This window comes from Diadema antillarum, unplaced genomic scaffold, assembly GCF_040938485.1.
Source record: "Diadema antillarum isolate AM-2024a unplaced genomic scaffold, OU_Dant_1.0 seq00000912_RagTag, whole genome shotgun sequence".
Classification (NCBI taxonomy): domain Eukaryota; kingdom Metazoa; phylum Echinodermata; class Echinoidea; order Diadematoida; family Diadematidae; genus Diadema; species Diadema antillarum.
In genome coordinates, this window is record NW_027271768.1 from 810,969 (window position 1) to 835,067 (window position 24,099).

Sequence of the window (24,099 nt, forward strand, 5' to 3'; positions counted from 1 at the left end):
GGGGAATACCCTGATGATGACCATACATAAGATAAAAACCTACAGTGCATTTTGTAGTACTCCAGCACTGGCTACTGTCACATTCTGTGATGTTATAGAAGCAAATGGCCTAAACTTGGTCGTATATCAATAATCATGTTGAAGTAACAATTCTGCACTACACTATTATTACAGAAGACAGTAAAGTACTTTGATTGGGAACTCAGAGTTGAAAGGTGCACATTATTTTCAGAGATGTCGATGCACAGGGTAGAAGCTATAAAGCAGAGTGGGTCCTTTCACAAACCTTAAAAGCACATGATTGATTTTTTTTTTTGGTATATTTTGTGTGTGGCTCATGACATGAATCCTATCTTTCTTTTGGCAAAGAGTGGCTAAGAAATCATATCATTACTTTACAAGAAATAGAAACAGTCACATCACCTTAGAATATCAATGTAAAAGAAGTTCTAAAATATTTGGCACAATGCTATTAGAAATGAATAAATAACTCATTTACAAGGCATATTGAAAGAGATATTTGAAACAAAATCTATTTCATTTTTTTTGTCATTTCAAGCATGCTGTGTACTAAATTGAGTGATTCTTACAATGTCTACAACTTGCACACATCACCAAGATGATTAGTTTCAATCAAGAACGCCACTAAATTATATGCTTGATTCTTCTGCACAGCAGAATCCCCAAATTTGATAAGTTTGATCATCACGATTCCATGCACTTTGATTTAATTGTTCACACAGTGCTACTGAGATTTACCTAATACAGCTAACATGTCTCATCAGAATCAATTTAGCTTACAGCTGAAAAAAAAAAAAATACTGTATATGCTACATATTCTACAAATATAATATTGTGCAAATTTGGAATCGTAAAAAAAATCTGTGTATGATTGAATTCGCAATAAACCACAGAAGGTAGTATCACCTCAGAGATGACATGCAGCATGTGTGCTACAAGAGGCAATATTTTCATGAGTTGTTGATTTCAAGAATATCAATCGACACGCAAAATTTGTAAATAAAACACAGAGAAATTATACAAATGTCACATATATAGTGAAATGTATTCTCTCTACAAGAGAAGATTAAAGCTCATGATAGACTACTCTATCATTCTCTAGCTTGATAGTTGTTGGTGGTATTAATAGTCTTGCCAACACACACTCAAACTTTTCACAAATGTATCAATCTCCTTGTTCTCTCTGATTTCTCTTAGCTCCATACCATTCTTGGCACAAGATCTTCTTTAGCCACAGACTTTACTTTGCCCATTTCCACACTGGCACGCTTAGCGCAGCTTGTTCTTTTTCTGGCCTAGCACTGTCATTAAAGTGCTGTCTCCACTATACTTAATTAGTACTCAACCTGGTAGATACAGTCAACCTCACATAAGTCAAATAATCGCCTAAGTCGAAGGTCTTTTAAAGTCCTTTTTTCTTTATATCACATTGATTTTAATTCCTCGTAAGTCGAATTTTCTCTGAGTCAAAGCTATTACTTCAGTTCAAATAGATTTGACTTAGGCATGGTTGACTGTAGTTCTGGACAATGACTGGGGGTTATAGGTCACTTTCCCCACAGTTAGAGAGAACAGAGACAGGACTTGGCTTTAACCCATTGAGGACAAGCTGATTTTGCTGTAACACATATTTCCCATTGACATCTGCCCGAGTGTACTCGGGACTAGTCTTCAACGGGTTAATAACAGGGAACAGGAGGAGCTCAGCTCTGGCAAGGGGTGAGGCTTTGGCGATATTTGCTGTCGACAAAAAGTCCCAGTATTGCAAGAGCATACTTACAATGCGGCCCCTTTGAATAAATACCTCTACATGCTTCAACTGCCGATTCGCACAGCAAACCACGTAGCATTGTACACTCTGTCCAGAGTCCCTGGCATGGAAGGGGTTAAAGATTGCCTACCACGAAGACACAACCAGCTTCAGTCCACAAGAACCACATCCTCGCCATGCTTGGTGAAGCAGTTGTGGACGGTGTCGATGATGTCGTTCAGCCGCCTGTCCAGCGCCTCCAGGTGCCAGTTGGTGAGGACGGGGGCGATGGGGTCGTGCTGGAGCACCTGACTCATCACATGGCTCAGGCGGCCGTCCTTGTACTGCTGGAGGGTGGTCCACGTGCTGCGTCGCAACCTATGCCAGGGGGATAAACAATGGCATGCTTTAGTTTCTCTTCTGAAGAAACTTAAACCTTACTATACTGTGTGTGCTGATTGGCACGCACACTGGAATACTTTTTTACCTTTTCCAGCACAGATGTCTGGAGACTAATTGTCAATGAATAGAGATGATCTACTGTAAAATGAAGAATGTTCACGTGCATTTTAATTTTGCGAATTTCGCGAGCACCAAGATTTGCGAAATTAAAATGCACACAAAAGTTCTTGTCTACATTATATGTATTGAATGCCACTGGCAATTCATGAAAATTTCATGCCACGAAAAAGGCCGACAGCTCCAATTCACTAAAATTTCATGGCGCAAATATATCATAAGTTACAGTACTTCCCCTTAATACCCCTATTGTTTAACCATGACCTTCGTGCTGGTCTGAAGCACATTGATACTTCCAAGTGGGCTTGCTAAGTTTATAACTATATTGTAGGTGAAGTTTGGATTACTATTAATTGGTAATGACAAAGCTTAGGAAGTTATGCTAAATTCCAGGGGAGCTACATATGTATGTTGCATAAGATCAGGTTTCTAAACTCTACAAGAGAGGTGATGATAAGGGCAATATTGTATTTTAAATTGACATGATGAAGAGGAAGACAAAGGTTGAGTCTCTGGTTTTGCATGAAAAGAAACATCTGACATGTTACCATGCCCCATCAGGGAAAAAAGGGCATACTGTATACATAAAACATGGTGTGTTGTTTACACTAAATGATGCAGGAAAACACTGCAATTTCTCACGCAAAACTCATGTACCAAGTATGATATGTTAAATCTGACTCCTTTGCACATAAAATCTACATGCATAAGAGGATTTTCTGAAGGAGGAACGAGTATGTTATCTGATGTGATTTGCATCTGTAGCATTCCATGCGTGAAATGAAATCCTGCTTGTGACTGAAAAAAAAAAAGAGAGAAAAGAAAAGCCGCTTTGTTGCTCTCGTACTCACCTGCAGCATTGATAGATTGGTGCAAGAATTGTTCCTTCATCTAGGTATGGATTTCCAAAGCTACATGGGATGGGAAGAAGTAAAAAATCAAACACACATGAAGAAGACTAAAAAAATATGATCTATCTTTCAGCTGCCACTGCACATTCAAAACAATCAAACACATGATTAAATTCACTATTATTATTACATTAAATGCATCACATTAATCAAGAGCTGATATAGTTTAGTGAAAATAACTTGTAGAAGTGAAGATATAGTTGCTAAATGACTGGCAAGAAGAAAAAAAGGAAAACATTTTATAATATTGTCCATGGAAAAAAATACTGGGAGAGCTGTAGGGCGATGACATCATCATTGACAGATGGGGATAAGGATTGCTATGTGGTTGACACAGATATGAAAGGGACTGTACAGTTCTGGTTGAGGTGAGGATTTAGCTTTTAACATTTTGCGAGATATTCAGAAACCACTCTATGAGATGTCAAAGAGCATGCAATTCTAAGGGGAATCAAAATTTTATTTGATGAAAATCGGTTTTGAAATGGCCGAGATATCCAAAAACAAGGTGAAACAAAGAGATCCTAATAAAAGGCGTGGCCTGTCGCCTTTTATTATTATCACTCTTTTGGATATCTCGGCCATTTGAAAACCAATTTTCATCAAATAAACATTGAATCCTTTTAAAAATTACATGCTCTTTCATATTTCATAAGAGGTTTCTCATTATCTCACTTAGAAATGTTATAAACCTGAATCCTCATCTCAATCAGTACTGTACAGTCCCTTTAAGAGTTTCATTAAACCGTGTTAGTTTAACAATTCCATACTTTTCCTGTTTTCTGCCCTATCTTCAAAGAGATAATAAAGTATTGGTGGAGATGAGGACAGGGCTTTTGACTTTTTGTCAGATGCCAAGAAACCACTAATGATATAATCCAGAGCATACCATTCTAAGAGGAATTCACAGTTTATCAAAGCAGTCTCAGGCCGACCTCAGGCTGCCTTTCACATGTAACAGGGGTCTACAGGTAACTTCAGAGTTGCAACAGGACACACAAACTTTCAGCATTAGATAAAGTGGCTTTGTTTTAGATTTGCATGCAGTGAATGCCAACCTCTTTGCATTGTCCATGTGGAGCAGCATCGCCCTGTCGCCATCCTTCTCAAAGGTCTCATACATGTGCCTGTCTGCGTTGCCGATGAGGTAGTCGAACACGGCGGCGTCCGTCATGTGGAGGAGGAGAGGGTGGCGGTCAGGGGGCACTCTCTTCAGCAGGTCCACACAGTAGTGGTCATCTGTCTCCCATCTAAACATAGGTGACCAATTGAAAGTCATTCAGGTGATTTTTTATTCTTCATTTTTGTTTTGAGCACATCTTATGATATCACTAAGTATACATTCAAGAACACATCAATATTTAGCAGCATTTATCAAGACATTATTAACAAATGAACTAATGCTTTTGAATATTGATAATGAATGGATGAATGCTGATGAATATTGATAATGTATGGAAGAATGTTGATGAATATTCATGTGAGGATGAAATATTAATCAAAGAGAACGTGGAAGAGGGGGGAACATCATTGACCTTGTTGACCTCTGTTGGCGGTCATAGCTCAAATCTGTGGAAAAATATTGAGAGTACACCACAATACCGTGAGTACAGTGCTTAGTTATGTATCTGTGGTGTGAGTTTGGTAGCCAAAGCTCATAGCTGTGGAGAGTTAGAGAGAGTACACTAAATTGTTGACGACACCGACGTTTATGATGCCTCCAAGGACGACAATGACGGAGAAGTGATGTATAATGTCTCACTTCTGCTACGCAGACGAGACAAAACCAAGTGAAAACCAACTGCATATTTCCTACTTTCAAAGGGATAGAAAAACTTGTGACTTTGCATCCCATTAGTGAGGCAGATCTATTTACAAAGTTTTGAGAGTTTCAAAGATTCATTCGTCTGTTTTTTTCCGACTCACTTTGCCTTCTTGCCGTCTTTGTATGTCCGTGACCACAGGTGTCTCCATTTCTTCAGCTTGAGGTCAGAGGGCAACCAGAGGGTCAATGACCCTTCCATGAGGTCACCATCCCCACAAGCAGCGTAATCTGGCTTGCAGTAATAGCACTTCCCATAAAAACACAAATTATCATCTGAAAGAGACAGAAAACAATTCAAAACACATACTGTATCTCAAAACGATAAGAAATGTCCCACAGCATACAACGTACGTCAGTTAAAAATCAGAACATGCCCTGCCATCTGATTAAAAAAAAGAAATAAATAAAATGTTTTCTGAGTGGGTAAATATTTGACATTAAACAGATGCCAGTGGCTTGTTGACATTTCAGCAGGAAAGACATGAAACAAAAGACGAAAAACAATCATACCTTTCTCACGGAATATTTATATACACGTAGTAGGAAATATAGATTCTTGCAATGGCATTTTCATGTAAGTATGATGAGAAATGAATACCAAATATATGAGACTTAAGTAGTAACAAAATTAGGAGTGAAACTATTATAGGGACATTGGTATAGATTTACAAACAGACTGGCATACAGAAGCATTTTTCACTTATCCAATAAGCAACTACAGTATGTGGTCACCATTGTACATGAACCTCAAACAATCAGTTCAGTGAAATTCTGCTGAAACTAGAAATACAGTACATGTATATGAAACACAATGATCTCTTCATAAGACGTGTAGTACTCTTACTTTGTTCCATAAAAGTCTCTTTTAATACTGGGGAGGCAACAGGTAATATTTCAGTTCTCAGGTTGACCACACGGCCAACCACTATTGGCGCTCGCCGGAAGTCCAGCACTCTGGGATGGGATCAAAGAAAACAATTATACCAGAACTAATCAAAAGTTTTAATAGCAATCATCCCATCATGGAATATCTATATACAGTGTAATATTGGATGCACTTGAGTGGTATATCAGATATATTGCATTCATCAACATGAATACTGCACGAGTCGAAGACGAGTGCAATATTCATGTTGATGAATGCAATATATCTGATATACCACGAAAGAAATCCAGTATTATTATTATTATACATACAAACCACTTTCCACTACAACATCACATTCAATTTCCATATAGAAAAAAAAAATGAAAAAGGGTTTCACTCACCAATTTATTGTTTACAAAATCTAACCTTTCAACTTGTATACTTACGTGTATCTACGCACGGTAATGGCATGCATTTCTCAACCTTATCGCGCATTTCTCAACCCCTGCGCGCATTCTCAACCTCATCGTGCAATGCCACTGCACTTTCTTACGCGAGGACGCGATACTGCGCGCGCGTGTATAAAGAAACATTTGAGTACGATATTGACAGCAGAGTACAATATTGGAAACAATATTGTACTCCTTTTCTCCATTGATACGGGTAATGTAAAATGCATAGGACAGGTATTATGGTAACAATATTGTACGTCATTAAGTAAACCCCTTGCAGGAATATTGATACATGGTTTTATTGTATTGAAAAAGTGGCTTGTATGTGTAATAATTAATAAGATTGGACCACAACTTTGGTGATCATACATTCAGAGAGAGTGTGCAGAGTGTTTTCTGACATTGATGATATCAAAATTATGATGTGGCAGATGTAAGACTGGACATCATGAAATAGCACAAAGCTATAACTGACTTTATAGAAGAATCAAAAACACTCTGAAAAATAATATTCTGTAAAGACTAAGGTAAAGCGATGACACCACTCAATTTTGCACAGGTTCCTTGAACTATGCATCTCTTGACCAATTTAAATGCATTCTAATCTAATATTACAGTCAAATAGAGCGTAGCCCTTGGCATACTCACACAGCATGCACACTAGTTTTAGTGTCTCAAGCTTGTAAATCAGTCATAGTTAACAAAACCATGGAAACACAAGCATAAATGCCTGGGAAAGCTGTGCAATTTACAACAGAAGTGCCACACTATGTACATTGTATGTATTAGCCAGGCAAATACAATATGAATATACAACGGTGTAGCAGAAAGTGCAATTTTACAGTTCTAGAAGTGGTGTCATTACACACTGCAGTAATACTCATTATGAGAGTTCAATAATTCATGAGAAGTGTGGAAAGACCTGTGTCTCATTTTGGAAGAGATGTTTTGTTATACAAATGATAACAACACTTCAAGTACCAGAATGGCAACTTATTGTGGCAATAGCCAGTCATGAAGCATGGTTCTTGTCATTACCATGACACTCGTCATTGCAGCAAAGAGTTGCAACTTTTTTTTTATGAAATGGAGCCCTGATATGACAGATATGAATGAAGGGATGAATACTCACCTGTCTAAGTGAAAGGCAGCAATTTCTCCATTGTGTCTGTCATAGCCGGCATACGGAGTGCCATAGATCACATGTTCACGAGGATATCTAAAATGAATTCACATAAGATGAGAAAATGAAACTATTGTTCATGAATACAACAGGTGACTTTTACTGATTATGAAATAAAAGCATTGATCATATTTCCAAGAGCATCTCACTTCAAAAAGGAGCTGCTGGGTGTGCTGCTACTACAACCTATGGTGTATTTGTAAACCTCGCATGTTTACTATCTACCAGGGTGCCACACACCCACTTACAATGTATGAACTCTGCTTGCCCAGGACAACTGAAAATCACTGTAGGGCAAGTAAGATGACTAAGCACCTGTCTGTTAAGTGTTAAAAAATACTGGGCCTTTTCACTTAATGCATCTTTGCTCTCAAGATTAAAATGAATATATGTCATTTTTTTTTTCTTGGGTGTGTGTGTGTGTGTGTGTGTGGGGGGGGGGGGGGGGGGGGAGGGGGGAAGGGGGTTCTCTTTTGTTTCCAAGGGCAGTATCGATAAGGGCATGGGACATTTCCCACAAAGCACAGCAAATATTCTCTTTTCAACAGCCTTCCATCTAAAGTTGAATGAAAGCCAGAACTAAATCAGAAATTAAAATATCTTCACTTGCACCTTGTATATATGCCGTCTGCTCCCAAACCCTGCTACCACACACACGTACTACATTAACAATCGGTAGCAATCTTCAAGCTTGCAGGAGGCAGACATAATCTGAGAGAGAAGAAGAGGAAGAGGAAGTAGTTTCTGTTGGTTTCCAAAATTACCACTACTTGGGATCTAATCCAAGCTTTGTTGTATACAAAGTCATACCTCTTTGGTTTGAAGACAACCAGCTGACCACCTTCTAGTGTCAGTCGAGCCTTCAGCTGCGTCCCCTTGAAGCCCACATCGGCTCTCGTGATGGGGGCATGGGCCATGGCGTGCAGGATTGTCCCGAGCTCCCTAGCCGCGGCCGGCGTGATCTGGTCAGAGCTGACCCATTGCCCTGCTTTGCCCCAGATTGCGCTATATTCGTATCTAGTCCTTGGTTTCCACAATGGCACGAGGTCCTGCTCCAGGGGATGCGTATCGTTTTGAAACTTATCCAGCGCATTCGGTCCATTCTGGGGAGCCCCCTGGCCATTTTCGATCTCGACCTCATGCGGGACTTCCTTCTCGCCAAGGGCTTCCTCACTCTCCTTGTCATTTCCAATGTCCACGATGTCCTCACCTCCATTTGGCAAAGCGGGTTTGCCCTCGACGTGTTCAACGTTTGATTCAACACCTGGTCTCCTGATGCTGCGATTGTCGACATTTTGCAGAGCGTCATCTACGCCGGGCTGCCGCTGCTCTCGCGAATTCCTCTCCCGAGTGCTCGTGCTTGGTGGAGAGGGCAGCACCACAATGACCAGGAGCCACAGACTCACAATGAGAATGGATAACAGTATCACCCATTTGACTTTTAGCCTCATCTTCCTCTAAGCAGCTCCAGCAGACATCTTTTCACTTTTGGTCATCTGTGCAGGTCACAATGAAAATAATGCACACTGAAAATTTATATGTTATACATTTTAAAGTAATTCATTAAGGTTTGTGAGTGGACCGACATTCATGATATCAGCATCTCATGAAAAATACTACGGTCTGTAACACAAATGTGCTGCATTTTTAGGGGGGTAATGTAGAATTTCAATAAAATGTGTCCCTACATGTACACTTGTAACATTGTTACATGTTTGTGTGATTTATCTCCCTTCGACAGTCAATCCCGGGTTAAATTTGCTGATCGAATTTTGTAGATCTAAATTTAACATGTTACAAGTAGCTAGGCGGTCTAACGTTAGAGCCTAGCAGAGCAAGAGGCATAGGATAGGCAGAGCATCAAATTTAGTTTGATTTTCAGAAGAGAGTAAGTTTAATTGTTTAGACGGTATTGCTAGATCTTTATAGCTTTAATGACTGTCACGTTTCCTGCAAGATTAGACCGTAAATGCCTGTAAGAATAATAGAGGTAGGGCATTTCTTTTTGTCATTCTTACCCGTTAAAATCCCGATTCAGGGCCAGGCCCTCCCTGGCCGAACGAGTCACGGAAACTCTCGGGCCCGGCGGGGCGGGCGACGTTCCGCTTGTCGTCCCGGTTCGATCACTTCACTGTGCTCCACTCACTCATAACTGTCACCGAGTTTTTGAAAGAATAACCTTCGAATATATAAATCAGAATCCAGAAAAACTCAACGCATATCACAGGGTATGTCACTCATAAGTTAATTTACATCTGTGATCGCCGTTTCATCTGAGTGTTAGGAATTCGTAGCACTTTAACGTTAAAGACACGCGAATCCATCCGAAAAAGCAGAAGGATTTCAGCCACGTACTCACAGTTCACACAACACATCACAAGCGCTAGCGTGCGGTACGGTTCAATGTAACGTTGTAGATCTTGGGTATAGTCTGTAGTCGGGTAAATTGATGAATTATTCGCTAGCCTTTATAAAACAAAATCCAATATATCTTGCGTATATTTGCTTTTGAATAGTGAATTTTCAAATAATGCTTAAGAATAATAATTCGACACATTTTGTGTTCGATAAAATTACATTGTATAGGTTATAATGGGGATTAAATGCTACTAATATAAAATATGTTTATAGCAAACGACTGCAAATCAAATGTTTTCTTGTTTTCAAGATGGCGTTCTCTGGGAAGAAACGAAATATCCGACAAAGGAGGAAATCCTCCGATTCTGAGGACGAAGATCATTCTACCCTTGATGTTTCGTAAGTAATATGATATACTAACTTTCCTCACGCAATATTTTTGTTTGTTGTTCGTGCGTTCAACACCGAAATAGGTTTAAACTCACTGCATAATACGACTTTGCTTTAGTACAGTCCCACTCGTTCTTGTTTGTGCTTGTGCTGGAAATAGCGCGACCACAGTTACTCAGTACTGTAGTCAGTAGGCCCTACTGCATAGACTACTGTACACTTCAGTTCGGGAAACCCACTCACAAGGGGGGCCCCTCCTTATAAGTAACCCGTCCCCCTTATAAGTAACCCCGTCCCCCTTATAAGTAACCCCCGGGGCACCCCTTATAAGGAGTCTCCACGCTTTTTTGCAATGCAACGCGAAAATGAAAGGACTGCGGCAATTCGCTTGATTATGTCCATGGCATGAAGCTCCACAAGTTTCCTAGTTACTCACGAAATTTGAGCAAAATCGGTTTGAGGCATCATTTCTAAAATCATGGATTTAAATGCGATGTCAAACGACCCATGCGAATGCTGAAATGCGAGCGATTACTGGCGTGAGTACATGTACTCAGTCGCCACGTCTGCACTCAAGCATTGCCGCGCCGCCGCGCCTGGCGACACTCACGCCAGTAATCGCTCGCATTTCAGCATTCGCATGGGTCATTTGACATCGCATTTAAATCCATGATTTTAGATATGATGCCTCGAACCGATTTTGCTCAAATTTCGTGAGTAACTAGGAAACTTGTGAAGCTTTAATGCCTTTATGGACATAATCAAGCGAATTGCCGCAGTCCTTTCATTTTCGCGTTGCATTGCAAAAAAGCGTGGAGACTCCTTATAAGGGGTGCCCCGGGGGTTACTTATAAGGGGGACGGGGTTACTTATAAGGGGGACGGGTTACTTATAAGGAGGGGCCCCCCTTGTGAGTGGGTTTCCCGAACTGACTTACAGTCACTAGGGTCTACTATACACAGGCCATGCCCATACGGCGCCCAGTCGCTGTGGCTGCCAGACGAGACTCCGTGCGAAGGTTGGGCTACACTTACAGTTGCAGTTTGTAATCTATGTAAAGTATGTTGTCATGTAGAAAGTAGACCGTCGTCTGTGGTCTAGTATGACCGGTATGGGTAGGGCGCCCGGCGGTAAATTAGATGTATTATCACTACATCACATCCTACACATAGTGATACGGAAGTAGAGGACTGGTCCTGTAGTATTCCGGCCTCAACATGATATAATCATCTTCAACTTTGTTGTTTTATGTGCGTTGAGGAGCAGAGGTTTTGAATTTTTCCCCCTCCAATGTCTGTGTAACAAATCTTTGAAATTATTAATTGAGGAAGCTTCAACAACACTAGCACTAAGCAGGCAATCTGTTCCAGTCGGCAACTACTCTCTGGCTGAAAAATGTACTTCGCAGTTCTAATCTCGAACGTTTGGTGAAGAGCTTGTATTTATGACCTCTTGTTGATGAGTGAATGGCTGGTTCGAAGAACATGTCACCAGAAATCCCTAACTTTCCATTGAGCAACTTATAAACAGTAATCATATCGCCTCTTCGTCTCCTGTAGTATAATGAGTGCAGGTTGAGTTTTTCCAGGCGTTGTTCATATGACAAACATTTGAGTTCAGGAATCATACATGTACAAATTTTTGTATGCGGTATTAGATATCCGGTTGGTCCTAAATGTGGTAAGTCTGAAATTATTTTTTCAGGTTGCGTTGTATTAGTTTACATGTACTACCCTGCACGAGCTGCAATGTTCATTCTTCCTTTGTTATTCTATTTCAGAACTATTCTTGAAGAAACGAAAGAAGCACAGAAATTTAGAGAGCGGCCTCGTGGAGTAAGGTAAATATTGCTTCTTCATACACATATCACTTCTTCATATAAATATCATGTAAATTTACATGGACACACTCTATGTATATCTGTAATTTACAAATTTTGTAAAGCAAGTTGACTGTAATTCAACCATTACACCATCCAAAGATTTGACCGCTGGCTACATGTAGAAACCTATGCTTTTGCACATTCGTGTTTTGGCACAGGACATTGAGGAGGTGGAAAAGTCACTTCTGATACTCGTCAAATATTTTGTCTTCATGTGATGAATAAAAGTTCATAAATCTATACAAAAAGAGTACAGACTAGCAGTGGACTCCATAGCAGTGACTAGAGTTCTGTCTATCTATACAACATCAAAAATAAAATCGACCTGAATTTACAGAAACAGAAAATGTACTTGTATCCAAGCAGAACCATGCACGTACATGTATTTCTATGGAGACTATCACATGTACAATTGTATTGTAGCTACTAACCACCCTCACATGCACAGAAAAAAATGAAATCACTATTACTGACAGTAATTCGTTTTTAGTCAAAGACCTCTAGCTAGGCTCTACTTCTATCCATAAACTTAAAGAAGAAATTCACCCAAAAAATAAGCTTCAAAAGAAAGTAGAAAAATGTTCCCTTCAGAATGAACAAAAATCAGATAATAAATAAGGGAGATATGACATTTTGAAATGTCTTTTTTTTTTCCAGAAAACATTTCTTGGCCAGTCCTTATGAATATTCATATGACTGAGTTGATGATGTCATACCTTTACAATTTTTAATGTACATAAATTTGGAAAAATTGTTAATTTTAGCTAATACAAGTAAAAGCAATATTCCCATACAGTGCAGCTGTACAGTACAATGTATATCAGAGTTAGAATTTGCTCATTTTTATTTTAGGTGGTTTTTATGACACGTTTTTTATTCACACAGCTAAAATATGAAATTGTTCTGTATGTGGAATGAATTAGATATTATGAGAGCATGACAACTGATTTGAATAGTTTGAAGGACTGGTCAAAAATTTTTTTCTGAAAAAAAAAAGCGAAATTTCAAAATGTCATGTCTTCATTATTTCTTAAATCTTTTTTTTTTGTAATTTTTGTATTGTTCTGAAGTGGATATTTTTTGTTTCTTTTTTTTTTTTCTCTTCCTTTTGAAGTTTATCTATTTTTAGGGTGGATTTCTTCTTTTTACAGTCCTGAGGCTGTAGTCCACCAACACTATGAATTTACAGCTACTCCTCTATAATGAGTTGACAATTAAATCTAAAAAAATTCTTGTATTGTCTACATTGTGAATAAAATAAATTCCAGAATACAGTCAACTTCACAGAAATATGCAGAGTTGAAGATACTCCAATGCCACTTACAGCTGCATAAAAGGCAGCAGCAGTTTTAAATATACCTTCCTAGGGTGTGTGCAACATGCTCTTCAAAATGTACAGTACTAATGTGCAAAAACGAAACATGGATATTTTGAAAATGTCTTTGCAGGGATTTTCTTTTTTTTGTTCGTATCATGTTTGTGATTGTTCTTGATTTGCTTTCTTTTTAATATCAAAATGCAATCCTCCAAGTGTTAAAGTACTTCTAAAATGTATACAGCTAGATGATTTCTTTAAGAGGTGATAGTTAGTCTTGTGTACATATCACAATATTATGATTATGTTATTACACTGTACAATTACAATTTTGTAGGCTGTGTTTCGTACTTTCTTAAATTCTGACAATGGTACGGTCTATGCATGGATTTATGGTGTTCACTGTTTGCTGCATCAGATTTTCACTTTTTCTCCTATTCCAGTGCAACTGTTTTACTAACTGGCAAGAAACAGACAAAAGTGGAAGAGTTGGGTGATGTAAGTCTCAAACATTGAATATGACTTTTTCATTGCTTGTTTAAATCCTTTTCCTTTCTATTGATTTTACAGCATAAAATTGTACATACAGCTGTAGTTATACTGTGTGTGGATTTTTATTTCAAGAAAGAAAGAAGACAGTATCAGGCACAAGTCATGTGGGTCCCATTTTATCAAAAGATAAAATCGATTCTAAATGTCCTTACCACACAGGCTGCCATAGACTTATGATAGAAATCAACTATATAATCATTTATAACTCTTCATAAAACAGGGCCCTGGATAACTTGTCTTGTGTCAGCACATGGATGCCCATCAGTTTGAAGTACTACATGTACTGTATATCTCCTAAGTCTGCATTAAAGTACAAAGTTACAGTGGAATGGAACTACTCACAGATTTCAGGCCCCATGGACTATCAGGGAAAATGATAACGCATTCTGTAATACTTTTAGAAGTATGGTTTGATATCATACTTGATGACAGTATGATCAAACTCTCAATCAGAAAAATATGACAATGTTTATAATTGTTCAAGCAGAGCTTGGTAAAACGGGTCCAGAACACATAAAAATAATAGTACATGTAGTTAAGCAAAGGTTTTCACTTTCAGTGTGTGTACAGTGTATGTGTTGTATGAGTTAGTATCGCATTGCAAGGTTACATGTTTTCAAGGTATATTCTTATGGTTGGACATCTGGGTATTGTATATGGCACCTGCACAGAGTCACGGTCAGTGACATCTAAAGTGAAATCAAACCCATGGGCACTCTTTGAGTTAAACGTATCAGATAATATTTAATACTTATGTGGTCCATCTTAACATTTCTGATAGTCGCAAGATTGACAAATTACAGAAGGAACTGGTAGATCGATGGTGCACACCATGCTTTGTCGTCTGTATCACCATGTAGATTCATATACTGCTAGTATGCACTGCATTCACACTCAAGCTCTGTACGTGTACAGGCGAGCTGTTTGTTTCCACTCAAGTTACTGGAAGTGACGGACACCTGACTGCGAAAATGTTTGTTGTGAGCCAATAATAAGCCACTGATGTCTTTATGATGATACGTCCTTGGCATTGTCTTCTTACAGGATGATCCTTTCAAGCTAAGGTCTGGTGGAATGATCACTCTGAAAGACATCAAGGACAGGAATAGAGACAGGTGAACATCAAATTATGATTGAATACAGTGACCTCTACCAGACCAGAGCTTTTCTCCTTCATCTGTAGACATCATAAAATTACCACAGATATACACTAATTCTGTTTATGCTGCAGTATTGTACGTGATACTTTAGATGCATACTGTATGTAAAAGTAATCATCTTATCCAATGCAGTACAGCATCAGTTCCTGGGAGATGAACAGGTGAATGTAGGACTGGCATTGTGGCTGAACTATTCACTCTTGAAGTCAACTTCAAGCATAATGTAGTCTTGACCTCATCACTATAAACAATGGCCAATCCAGGGAGCCGGCCAGCAGATTGTCAGCCATGAAGAGACAAGTAAAAAGACCTGCTTGTCATCACCAAGGTCACATACTGTACATTTGTAGCATTACTGTATAATATGCCTTATATTTGCAGGTATCATATTTTGTGGATTGGGACTTTTCACATTCACGTATAAGAATTCGCAATCTACATGTGTAGGATCACAGTGACGAACTGACAAAGTGTACATCACTCTTGAAGAAAAAGAGTTAATAGGAATTTGCTACATTCCATATGATATACAGCACATTTGTGTTACATAAGGCAATATTTCCAAAAGTTGTTGATTTCGCAATTTACATAGGTTGGCTCGCAAAATTTGCTATTCTGTAGGGCTTGATATAAACATGAATTTGGCGTTCATGATAATAAGGCGGCCACTGTAGATAAGATGATATGCGTATGATTTACTGTAGGTAATGGCAATTTGTGAAGTGCAGACTTTTTGCAGCAATGCTGCTGCAATTCCTGAATATTATTGTGCATATAGCTATGCAGCTGTATAGTATACAAATGTCACTGGATTTTGATATTTCTCCCTTACACCACCTGTGTTTTGCAGGTCAGATGAAGCTTATGACAGAGATGTGGCGAATATGGGCAGTACCTTCGCCGTGGAAACTAATCAAAGGGATGAAGATGCTGAAATGTAAGCTTTATCTTCCACTTTTTTCTCTTTTTCTTTCTTTTTTTTTGTGGAGAACATGCAGTGTGCACCTCCAATTGCATAACGTCCCTGTACACTACAGAGTTGTATTTGAGAAGAAAAAAAAAAGAAATACAAAAAGACTTCTTTCAAAGAATATTCACATTTTGTCATGGAATATCTGCAAAGGCAGATCTTAATTCGGCCATGAAGGCATTTCTCTGTTGGTTTATTATTGTAAAACAAATTTTATGATTTGTGTGTGCATTAAAAGTGAATGCAGTTCGCTTATTGTTGCACGATTTGATAGAAGTAGACATAAACTATTCTTGCTCAAATTACATTACATCTTCATTTGGACATGTGTGCAAATTTGAACTTTTGAACAAGAAGACGTCCAACTGTTTGATGAGGAAATCTGTCAGGATAAAAACACCTTTGTGTGTGTGTGTGTGTGTAGTTGCATCCATTTTACCAGCTTGTAATGTTTTTGTGTTTTCATATGAAACTGTTCAGTGTATGATGAATATCTATTTTGACTTGCCAAGTTTCCTACAAGAGTGAAAAATGTACAATGTATTATGTAGAAGTGTTTAGTTTATGCAACCTAGCCTGTGATATCATGTGGTGTTATGTCATTCAAAGAAACTATTAAAGAAACTTATCTGAACAATACATTTAGTAATATTCACATTCAATGACGTCAAACAATTACTAGAAAAATACTTTCGCCAAGTTAAGAGGGTTTAGCAAATGATCAACTGAAATAAATTTGTGGATCACATTCACCCTTGTATTTGCTTTCAGGATGAAGTACATTGAAGTTGAGATGAAGAAGAAAAAAGGACTTGATGCCATCGAGGAGGGAAAAGAAGCCTCCAAGGAATCGACTAAGTAAGTTGACCAGCACAATGATGCGTATAATTCATCAAGGTCACTGACTTGAACTGGCAAGCCAGATACTGTAGAGTCCAACTGTTTGGTGTGTGTCCAAGCAAGTGCTACTTGGGCAAGTCCCAAGCTTAATGTGAACTGTAGCATTGTGAACATACAATATGCTCATTGCTCTATACAGAATGTGGAAGATGTCAGACATAGGGCAGACAGGTTTATTTGTTCATTCATTTATTTATTTATTTATTTATTTATTTATTTATTTGTTTATTTATTTGTTTATTCATTTATTTATTTATTTATTTATTCATTCATTTATTTATCTATCTATCTATTTATTTATTTATCTATCTTTCTATCTATCTATCTACATCTATCTATCTATCTATCCATCTATTTATCTATTCATCTATCAATTATTTGTCTCATTTAAACTGGGTAACCCCATCAGTGATTGTACACTGTTTTTCTTTGGAGCTCTGCGTCACAATATAACATAGCAATAACACATGAAACATTACATGATTGTTTGTTGCATGCTATCAAGACAGGGAGAGAGAGAAAGAGAGATATTGGAAATATAGTTATGAAGTGAAGCATTAATCATTCATATCAGGAAGTATGTATGGTACAAAATTACAACTGCATGAAACTCCTTGATATGATCTCTAGTGATGTAATGCTTGATGGTGCTTGATGGGCAGGTCCTGTATCTATAATATTGATCATCATTTGGTGAATGAGCTTCACTGTTCACCAGTAGAAAATGAATGAGTGATACAGATGAATAAATTGTGTTACAGCAGAATCAATAAGAAAGGGGTCATCTGTGTAAAATTTATGGGGGAAATGACAATCTGTAGGGTTGTTTGCATACCAAGATTGATTTTCTTGCAAGTCATGGCAACACGATAATGTATCTCTTGACCACGATGATCACTGACTTTGTTGATATTTATAAAAAAGAAACTATGGATAGCTGTTGAACTATCTGAGTTTGATGTTTTCTAATGTGACACCATTGCTTTCACAGACATAAGACCCCTGAAGACAAGCTGTATGAGTTGCCGGACTACCTCAAGGTTGAGGCACAGAAGAGATCTGAGGAGATGTTGTCCAATCAGATGCTGTCTGGCATTCCAGAGGTTGACCTTGGCATTGAGTGAGTAACAAATAAATCTTGTTGAAAGTTCTTGGGAGGGGGGTTGTTGTCATGTAAATAAGTGATTGCTATTAAAGTTGGTGACTAGGTTTTAATAGTCATGCTGTTAGTTTAGATTTCTCAAAAATAATTACAGTAACACAAATAGAATCAAGCAATGTACAGTCATGCTGAGACCCAGCCAGTCCATCTGGATACAAAAACAAAAATATGATAAAAGATAACAAGTCTTCTTAATGGAATGCTAGCTGCAGAATTTAGGTCAATATTTTGTATATCTTATTATTTGTAAGCTCTCTTCACAGGTTTACTGATCATGTTGATACTAGAAAATGTTTGTGGACCAGAACATGAGCTAATTAATAATTTTATTGTCAACCACACATCACAAACTTGTCATATATAGTTTCTTATATGTCTGCTCGCTCACCCAGTCCATGCGATATAAAAAAGATATTATACAAAGATTAACCCCTCTTTAAAGACAATGTATACTTTTGTAGTACACATTTTCTTAGCTGCCAGCCTGAGTATACTAAAGAAGTAAGCCTGAATGTGGTAGGAGAATCCTGATTTTTTTTTTTTACACACATTCTTATGTTCCCTAATATCCAGTGCCAAGATCAGGAACATTGAGGCGACTGAGGAAGCAAAACAGAAGCACATTGAGGAGAGGAGGAATAAGAAAAAGAACACCACTTCCTTCGTTCCCGCCAACATGGCCGTCAACTATGTACAGCATTCCCGATGTGAGTCAAAACCAAAGAGTTTACATACTCTTAAGGGACTAGAATGCCTACTTGTAATGCACCCTGTACAGTTGCTCTGTGAGTGCATGAAGCAAGAAGGCACTAGGCTTGCCCCTCCATGTAAACAGCACTCCTTACTAGCATATTAGCAGCCAAGGATCAGCCAGGGAATGTAGACTTGCAGTATGCCCCGTACTATTGTTCTGTAGTGTGAAGGGCAAACTCTGGTATAACTAAGAGGGGCACTTCAATGTCTCCTCATGATCATAGAAATTGTGTATAGACTGCCCTCTATAGGTAGTGAGTATATAACCTCTTTGGTCTCAACCAGATGATATGTTCAGAGACAGTGATGTGTACAGCTTCAGAATATATTACAAAAGGTGCAATTGCATACCTGTACCTGCTAAGATGCAAGGGCAAAAAAGAACAAAAAAATGTGCTGATGTTAGAGGGCAAGTTTCTAACTGATGTTATTAACTTTGGTATCCTGAGCCACTTTTTGAAGAATAGCTTGACAGAATGTGCTCCTCAGGTGTGATCTTTAATATTCAACTCCTGTAACCTCTGACCTTTACTCATTTTATGATGGATTGTCTGTTGAAAGACCAAACATCTGAAACTGACCAAATCCATCCAACTCATGTGATTTTTCTCTGCAGTCTTATAAGAGCTTACAGTGTCATCCACCTATGCACAATAGCTACTCTTAAAGTGTAGGTTTTTTGTTGCAATTGATTGACAATTTCCTGTCATCAAAATATATATGTCCATGAAGGGCCATTTGTCAGTCAGGTCGAAGAAATACAACTTGATGCAAGAATCATTAATTTGAATAAAGATCTACCTTCAGGCAGTTGTGTGTTTGTGTTGAGTGTATCTTGAGGCATTCCCTCTGTGTGATGAAAGTTAAAGGACAAGTTCACCTTCATAGACATGTGGATTGAGTGAATGCAGCAATATTAGTAGAACACATCAGTGAGAGTTTGAGGAAATTTGGACAATCCGTTCAAAAGTTAAGATTTTTTTTTAAAGTTTCTGCTCAGTCACTGCTGGATGAGAACACTACTACAGCTTGTGGTGTCACATGTCATGTGTACAGCAATAAATCCATATAAAGAAAATTCAACATATTTTCACTTTTCTCGCATGATAAAAGGACACTTGACTTCCCTCTTTCAGAAGGCAAGGGGAATAATATTGCCCCTAACATACGTCAGTGACAAGTCAAGGAAATGTGCACTTTTTTCAAAAAATAAAATTTTGTGAAATTCTCTGTATATTTCTCTTATATCGTCATACGCGTGTGACATCATGCACTGCAGTAGTCATGTCATCCAGCAGTAACTGTGCTGATACCTTAAAAATTCATAACTTCTGAATAGATTGTCTGATTTTCCCCAAACTCTCACTGACGTGTTCTACTAATATTGCTGCATTCACTCAATCCACATGTATACGAAGGTGGACTTGTCCTTTAATCTTGGTTAATGTCATCTGCAGACATGCATGAGGACTACTACGCCAACAAACACCACCACCGCCACCACCACAGGGAGGAAGCACCAAAGCCCAAACCTGTTGTCGTGGGGGACGCTGATCAGCCTAGGAAACCAGGTACCACGAGCTCCTTTGTGGAGACGTACATTATGAGCTCCCTCGTGGAGACAATATGAGCTCCCTTGTGGAGACGATAGGAGCTCCCTTGTGGAGACTTGGTATATCTTGATATTCTTGTTTATATCTCTATAAGATTCATAATGTTTTGGTATATGTCAGTGTTGTCTGGGGTGAATTATTTGTATAGGGCCCCATTTTTCTCTATCTCTTCTTTTTAAATTAAAACAACAACAACAACACAGGTACTGTCATGAATGAAATGATACTCGATATACAGTAGCTCGTTGTTTGCCGTCTTTATACTGTTAAAGTGGAAATTATGCACCTTTGTGCAACCAGAAACTTGCGCGAAAATGAAAGCATGCTAATGTTTTTGCCTTTATTTTAATACCACAATGTAATGTCTGTATTCCATGGAATTAAGAAATGCAAAATTCATCTTATGGCAGAGTGCGCAAAAAATTCCCCACACAAAAAATATCCACTTTTACAGTCCTGCTGATTATGTTTATAGGATTTTTGTTGATATTTTTGTAAAAAATTATGCTGTGAATCTATGATGTTTATATATTGCATTTGTGACTGATACTGATTATTACAACTCTCTTGCTTGTACCACTGCCCCTAATACTTTCGCTACTCCTGAACATGCCTTTTCTTCGTCAGTACATAAAATGGTTTTTGAATAGGAAGTAACTACATTTTGTAAAAGAGACCTTATGATTTTGATTGAAAAGGTTTTGCAGGATAAGTAAGTTAATGTCAGTTCACAGAGCATTGTCATATTTTGATATTATCGTTTCTGTTTTTATCAGAGAGACAAGATAGCTACTACGATAGAAACAATGATACTTTGATTTGTGAAAATAAACAGATGATGAAATTTCGTCCTTTCACATCCTGCTGGAGGATATTCATTTATTCACAGATGAACATGCAATGATAGAAATAATAGGTAAGGAAGATGTTTAGTTAAGCTCCTCAATACCGGATGAGAATACTGGAACGCAGTGTGCACATTGGTAGATTGTAAAAGTACAAATCTCTTTCTCATTCTTCCTATAGATTGCTCTTCTCTTTTCTTACCATGTAGTGATTGTTTATTGTGTAATGTGGTGGCATCTTTAACTCTCTTCTTGCTAGTCTCAGTTGACACTCTTGATTACACACAAACTCTTCAGAGACAGCAACTTGGCTGGTATACAGAGGGTTAAAGAGAAAATCCAGTCCAAAAATAAGTTAGTCTAATAAAAAAGAGAGTAAAATCTTACAAGCTCAACGGTAAAAAATTGATTGAAATCGGATGAAAAATAAGGAAGTTATGAAATTTTGAAGTTTTGCTAAGTTTTGCAGAACAGTTCTTGTACAGTCGATATGAATATGCAAAGAGTGAGTTGACCATGTCATACCCTCACAATTTTCCATTGATCGTGTACAAAAAATAATGAAAATTCAATGTTTCTGTCATTGAAGTGTGAAACATGATATTATTCCTGGTTGAATAACTTCAAAATGGCGATCAAATAGATATATCAGGATTTGAGCCTCGGGCATAATTACGTTTAAATGAAAAACTGGAAATTTCAAAATTTTATGTAAAAACTATATGGCAAGTTGTGAGGGAATGACATGCTCACTTTGCCATTTGCATATTCATATTGACCGTTCAAGAGCTGTTTCCTCAAAAATAACCGAATCTTCAAAATGTCATAACTTCCTTATTTTTCATCTGATTTCAATCATAATTGTACCGTTGAACGCGTAATATTTTACTCTTTCTTATCAGACTAACTTATATTTGGACTGGATTTCTCCTTTAAAGATCCATGTGAAGCCGATGAAGTCAGTGACATGCATTTCCACTTTCTCCCCTCTTCCCCCCCCCCCCCCCACACACACAGAGCCGAGTGCCCCGACACACAAGAGGAAGGTTCCAAATGCCGAGAAGGCCACCGATGACTATCACTACGAACGCTTCAAGAAGCAGTTGCGCAGATACTGAACGACTTTGGTGGACCTCATGGCCAGAAGACTCACCACTAATTTTGCATCGGTGGGATGAAGGAGTAGTTAGGTGGATTTTGAACTACATCACTGAACTTTTCTCCTCAAACACTGACAACCTCCTGCCCAGTAGAGGAGCAGTTGAATGTGGCTACCAGACTGCATCAATGAATATCTCAGCTGAAGCAGTGACAACCTCTCTCCCAGTATGTGGGACTGAGAAGCAAGTTTACCTACAGTACATGATACAACCACATCACTGAAGTTATCAGCTGTGAAGTCTCAACTTTTTTGTCCATTGCATGGATTCAGGAGGAATTGTACAGATATCAAAATACACTACCTTATCTCCTGACCTGAATACTCCCCACTGATGTCCAATTTGTGGGCGAAAGAAAAGGTTGTATTAACACCAGATTAACGATATTGCATCTCTGAATGTATCAGCCTGAAGACTGTTCACTGACTTCCAGGACATACGAGGAAGATGCAGTTGCTCAGAATCTGAAAGTGAACCACTGGAACTCTCAATCTGAAGAGCCACAACCAATACAATGCATTGTGCTTGTGGGATGAAGGAGTTGTTGTGTGAATGCTGAACTTCATCAGTGATGCTATCGATCAGAAGACACTCTTCTCTAATTCCCAGCATGAGGGGGTAGGAAGTTTAGCTGAAAGTGAATATCAGTGAGGCTGGTAATCTGTCCACATACCCACCATAGAGGAATTCTTGTTCTGTTCATACAGATTGTATGTAGCCAGGAGAGAAAAGCTGTACATTCTCTGTTCTTTTCCTTACTACCAAAACCCTGTGTAAAACAAAAATTGTGCTCTGAGGTAGCATGCAGGAAGGCAACAATATGACCCCATCCTCAGGTGGGAAATGAAACAGTGTTGTCTACCAATAACTGTGTGAAAAGCTGGCATCCCTTTTGAGTCAGCAAGTTCATAGTTCATGTCTGTATCTAGGAGAACTGTACTGTAGTGTGCCTGTGACTGTTGGATGCGCTTGAGGGAAAATTTTGCATTACGCACAATATGGATATTCTGGTTTCCTCCATCAATATTCATTCAGTAGATCAACGATTTCAGCCGAGGGAATCCTGTATTAGTCTTAGTGTGAAATATCCAAATGATGCCACCTGATCACGTGCTATTTGCAATAATGTGGACGTTATGTGGTCCCAGTAAAAGATAGGAATAAGGAGTTAGTTTGACCAGAGAGGGCGCTTTTGCCTCTATAGCCAGGACCTCTTTTATACTGGTCTTGGGCTGTGTCTTAACCCATTGAGGACGAGTCCCGAGTATACTGGGGCAAGCTTCTATGGGAAATGTGTATTGCAGCAAAATCAAGCTGTCCTCAACAGGTTAATGTACTCGAAGGCATGTCAAACCATTATATGTTGGAACCTGGTCAGTTCTGTGCAGAGTCAATGGCAGTTTGAGAGTGGGTTACAGAAAGTAAAACCTCGGTGTACAGATTTTGGCTGTAACAAAATGACTATGCAGGTCCCAGCTCTCTCTATTTCTTTGTTTTTGTACACTGATAC

At 38.4% G+C, this 24,099-nt stretch overlaps 2 protein-coding genes across 2 annotated transcripts; one reads left to right on the top strand and one right to left on the bottom strand.

Moving 5' to 3' along the window:
* Positions 1 to 1,605: 1,605 nt before the first annotated feature.
* On the bottom strand, positions 1,606 to 9,837 carry LOC139741270 (glycosaminoglycan xylosylkinase-like). Its single transcript, XM_071651866.1, has 8 exons — positions 9,548 to 9,837; positions 8,340 to 9,025; positions 7,479 to 7,565; positions 5,871 to 5,980; positions 5,128 to 5,299; positions 4,260 to 4,451; positions 3,142 to 3,201; positions 1,606 to 2,149 (listed from the first exon to the last, which is right to left on the bottom strand). The coding sequence occupies exons 2-8, from the start codon at positions 8,978 to 8,980 to the stop codon at positions 1,942 to 1,944; spliced, it is 1,470 nt and encodes a 489-aa protein (XP_071507967.1). The 5' UTR covers positions 8,981 to 9,025; positions 9,548 to 9,837; the 3' UTR covers positions 1,606 to 1,941.
* A 354-nt stretch (positions 9,838 to 10,191) lies between these two features.
* Positions 10,192 to 23,158, top strand: LOC139741271 (splicing factor C9orf78-like). The gene is made up of 10 exons (XM_071651867.1): positions 10,192 to 10,286; positions 12,058 to 12,117; positions 13,918 to 13,972; positions 15,071 to 15,141; positions 16,037 to 16,123; positions 16,928 to 17,014; positions 18,048 to 18,176; positions 18,792 to 18,925; positions 20,429 to 20,542; positions 22,447 to 23,158. The coding sequence occupies exons 1-10, from the start codon at positions 10,198 to 10,200 to the stop codon at positions 22,545 to 22,547; spliced, it is 927 nt and encodes a 308-aa protein (XP_071507968.1). The 5' UTR covers positions 10,192 to 10,197; the 3' UTR covers positions 22,548 to 23,158.
* Positions 23,159 to 24,099: the final 941 nt, after the last annotated feature.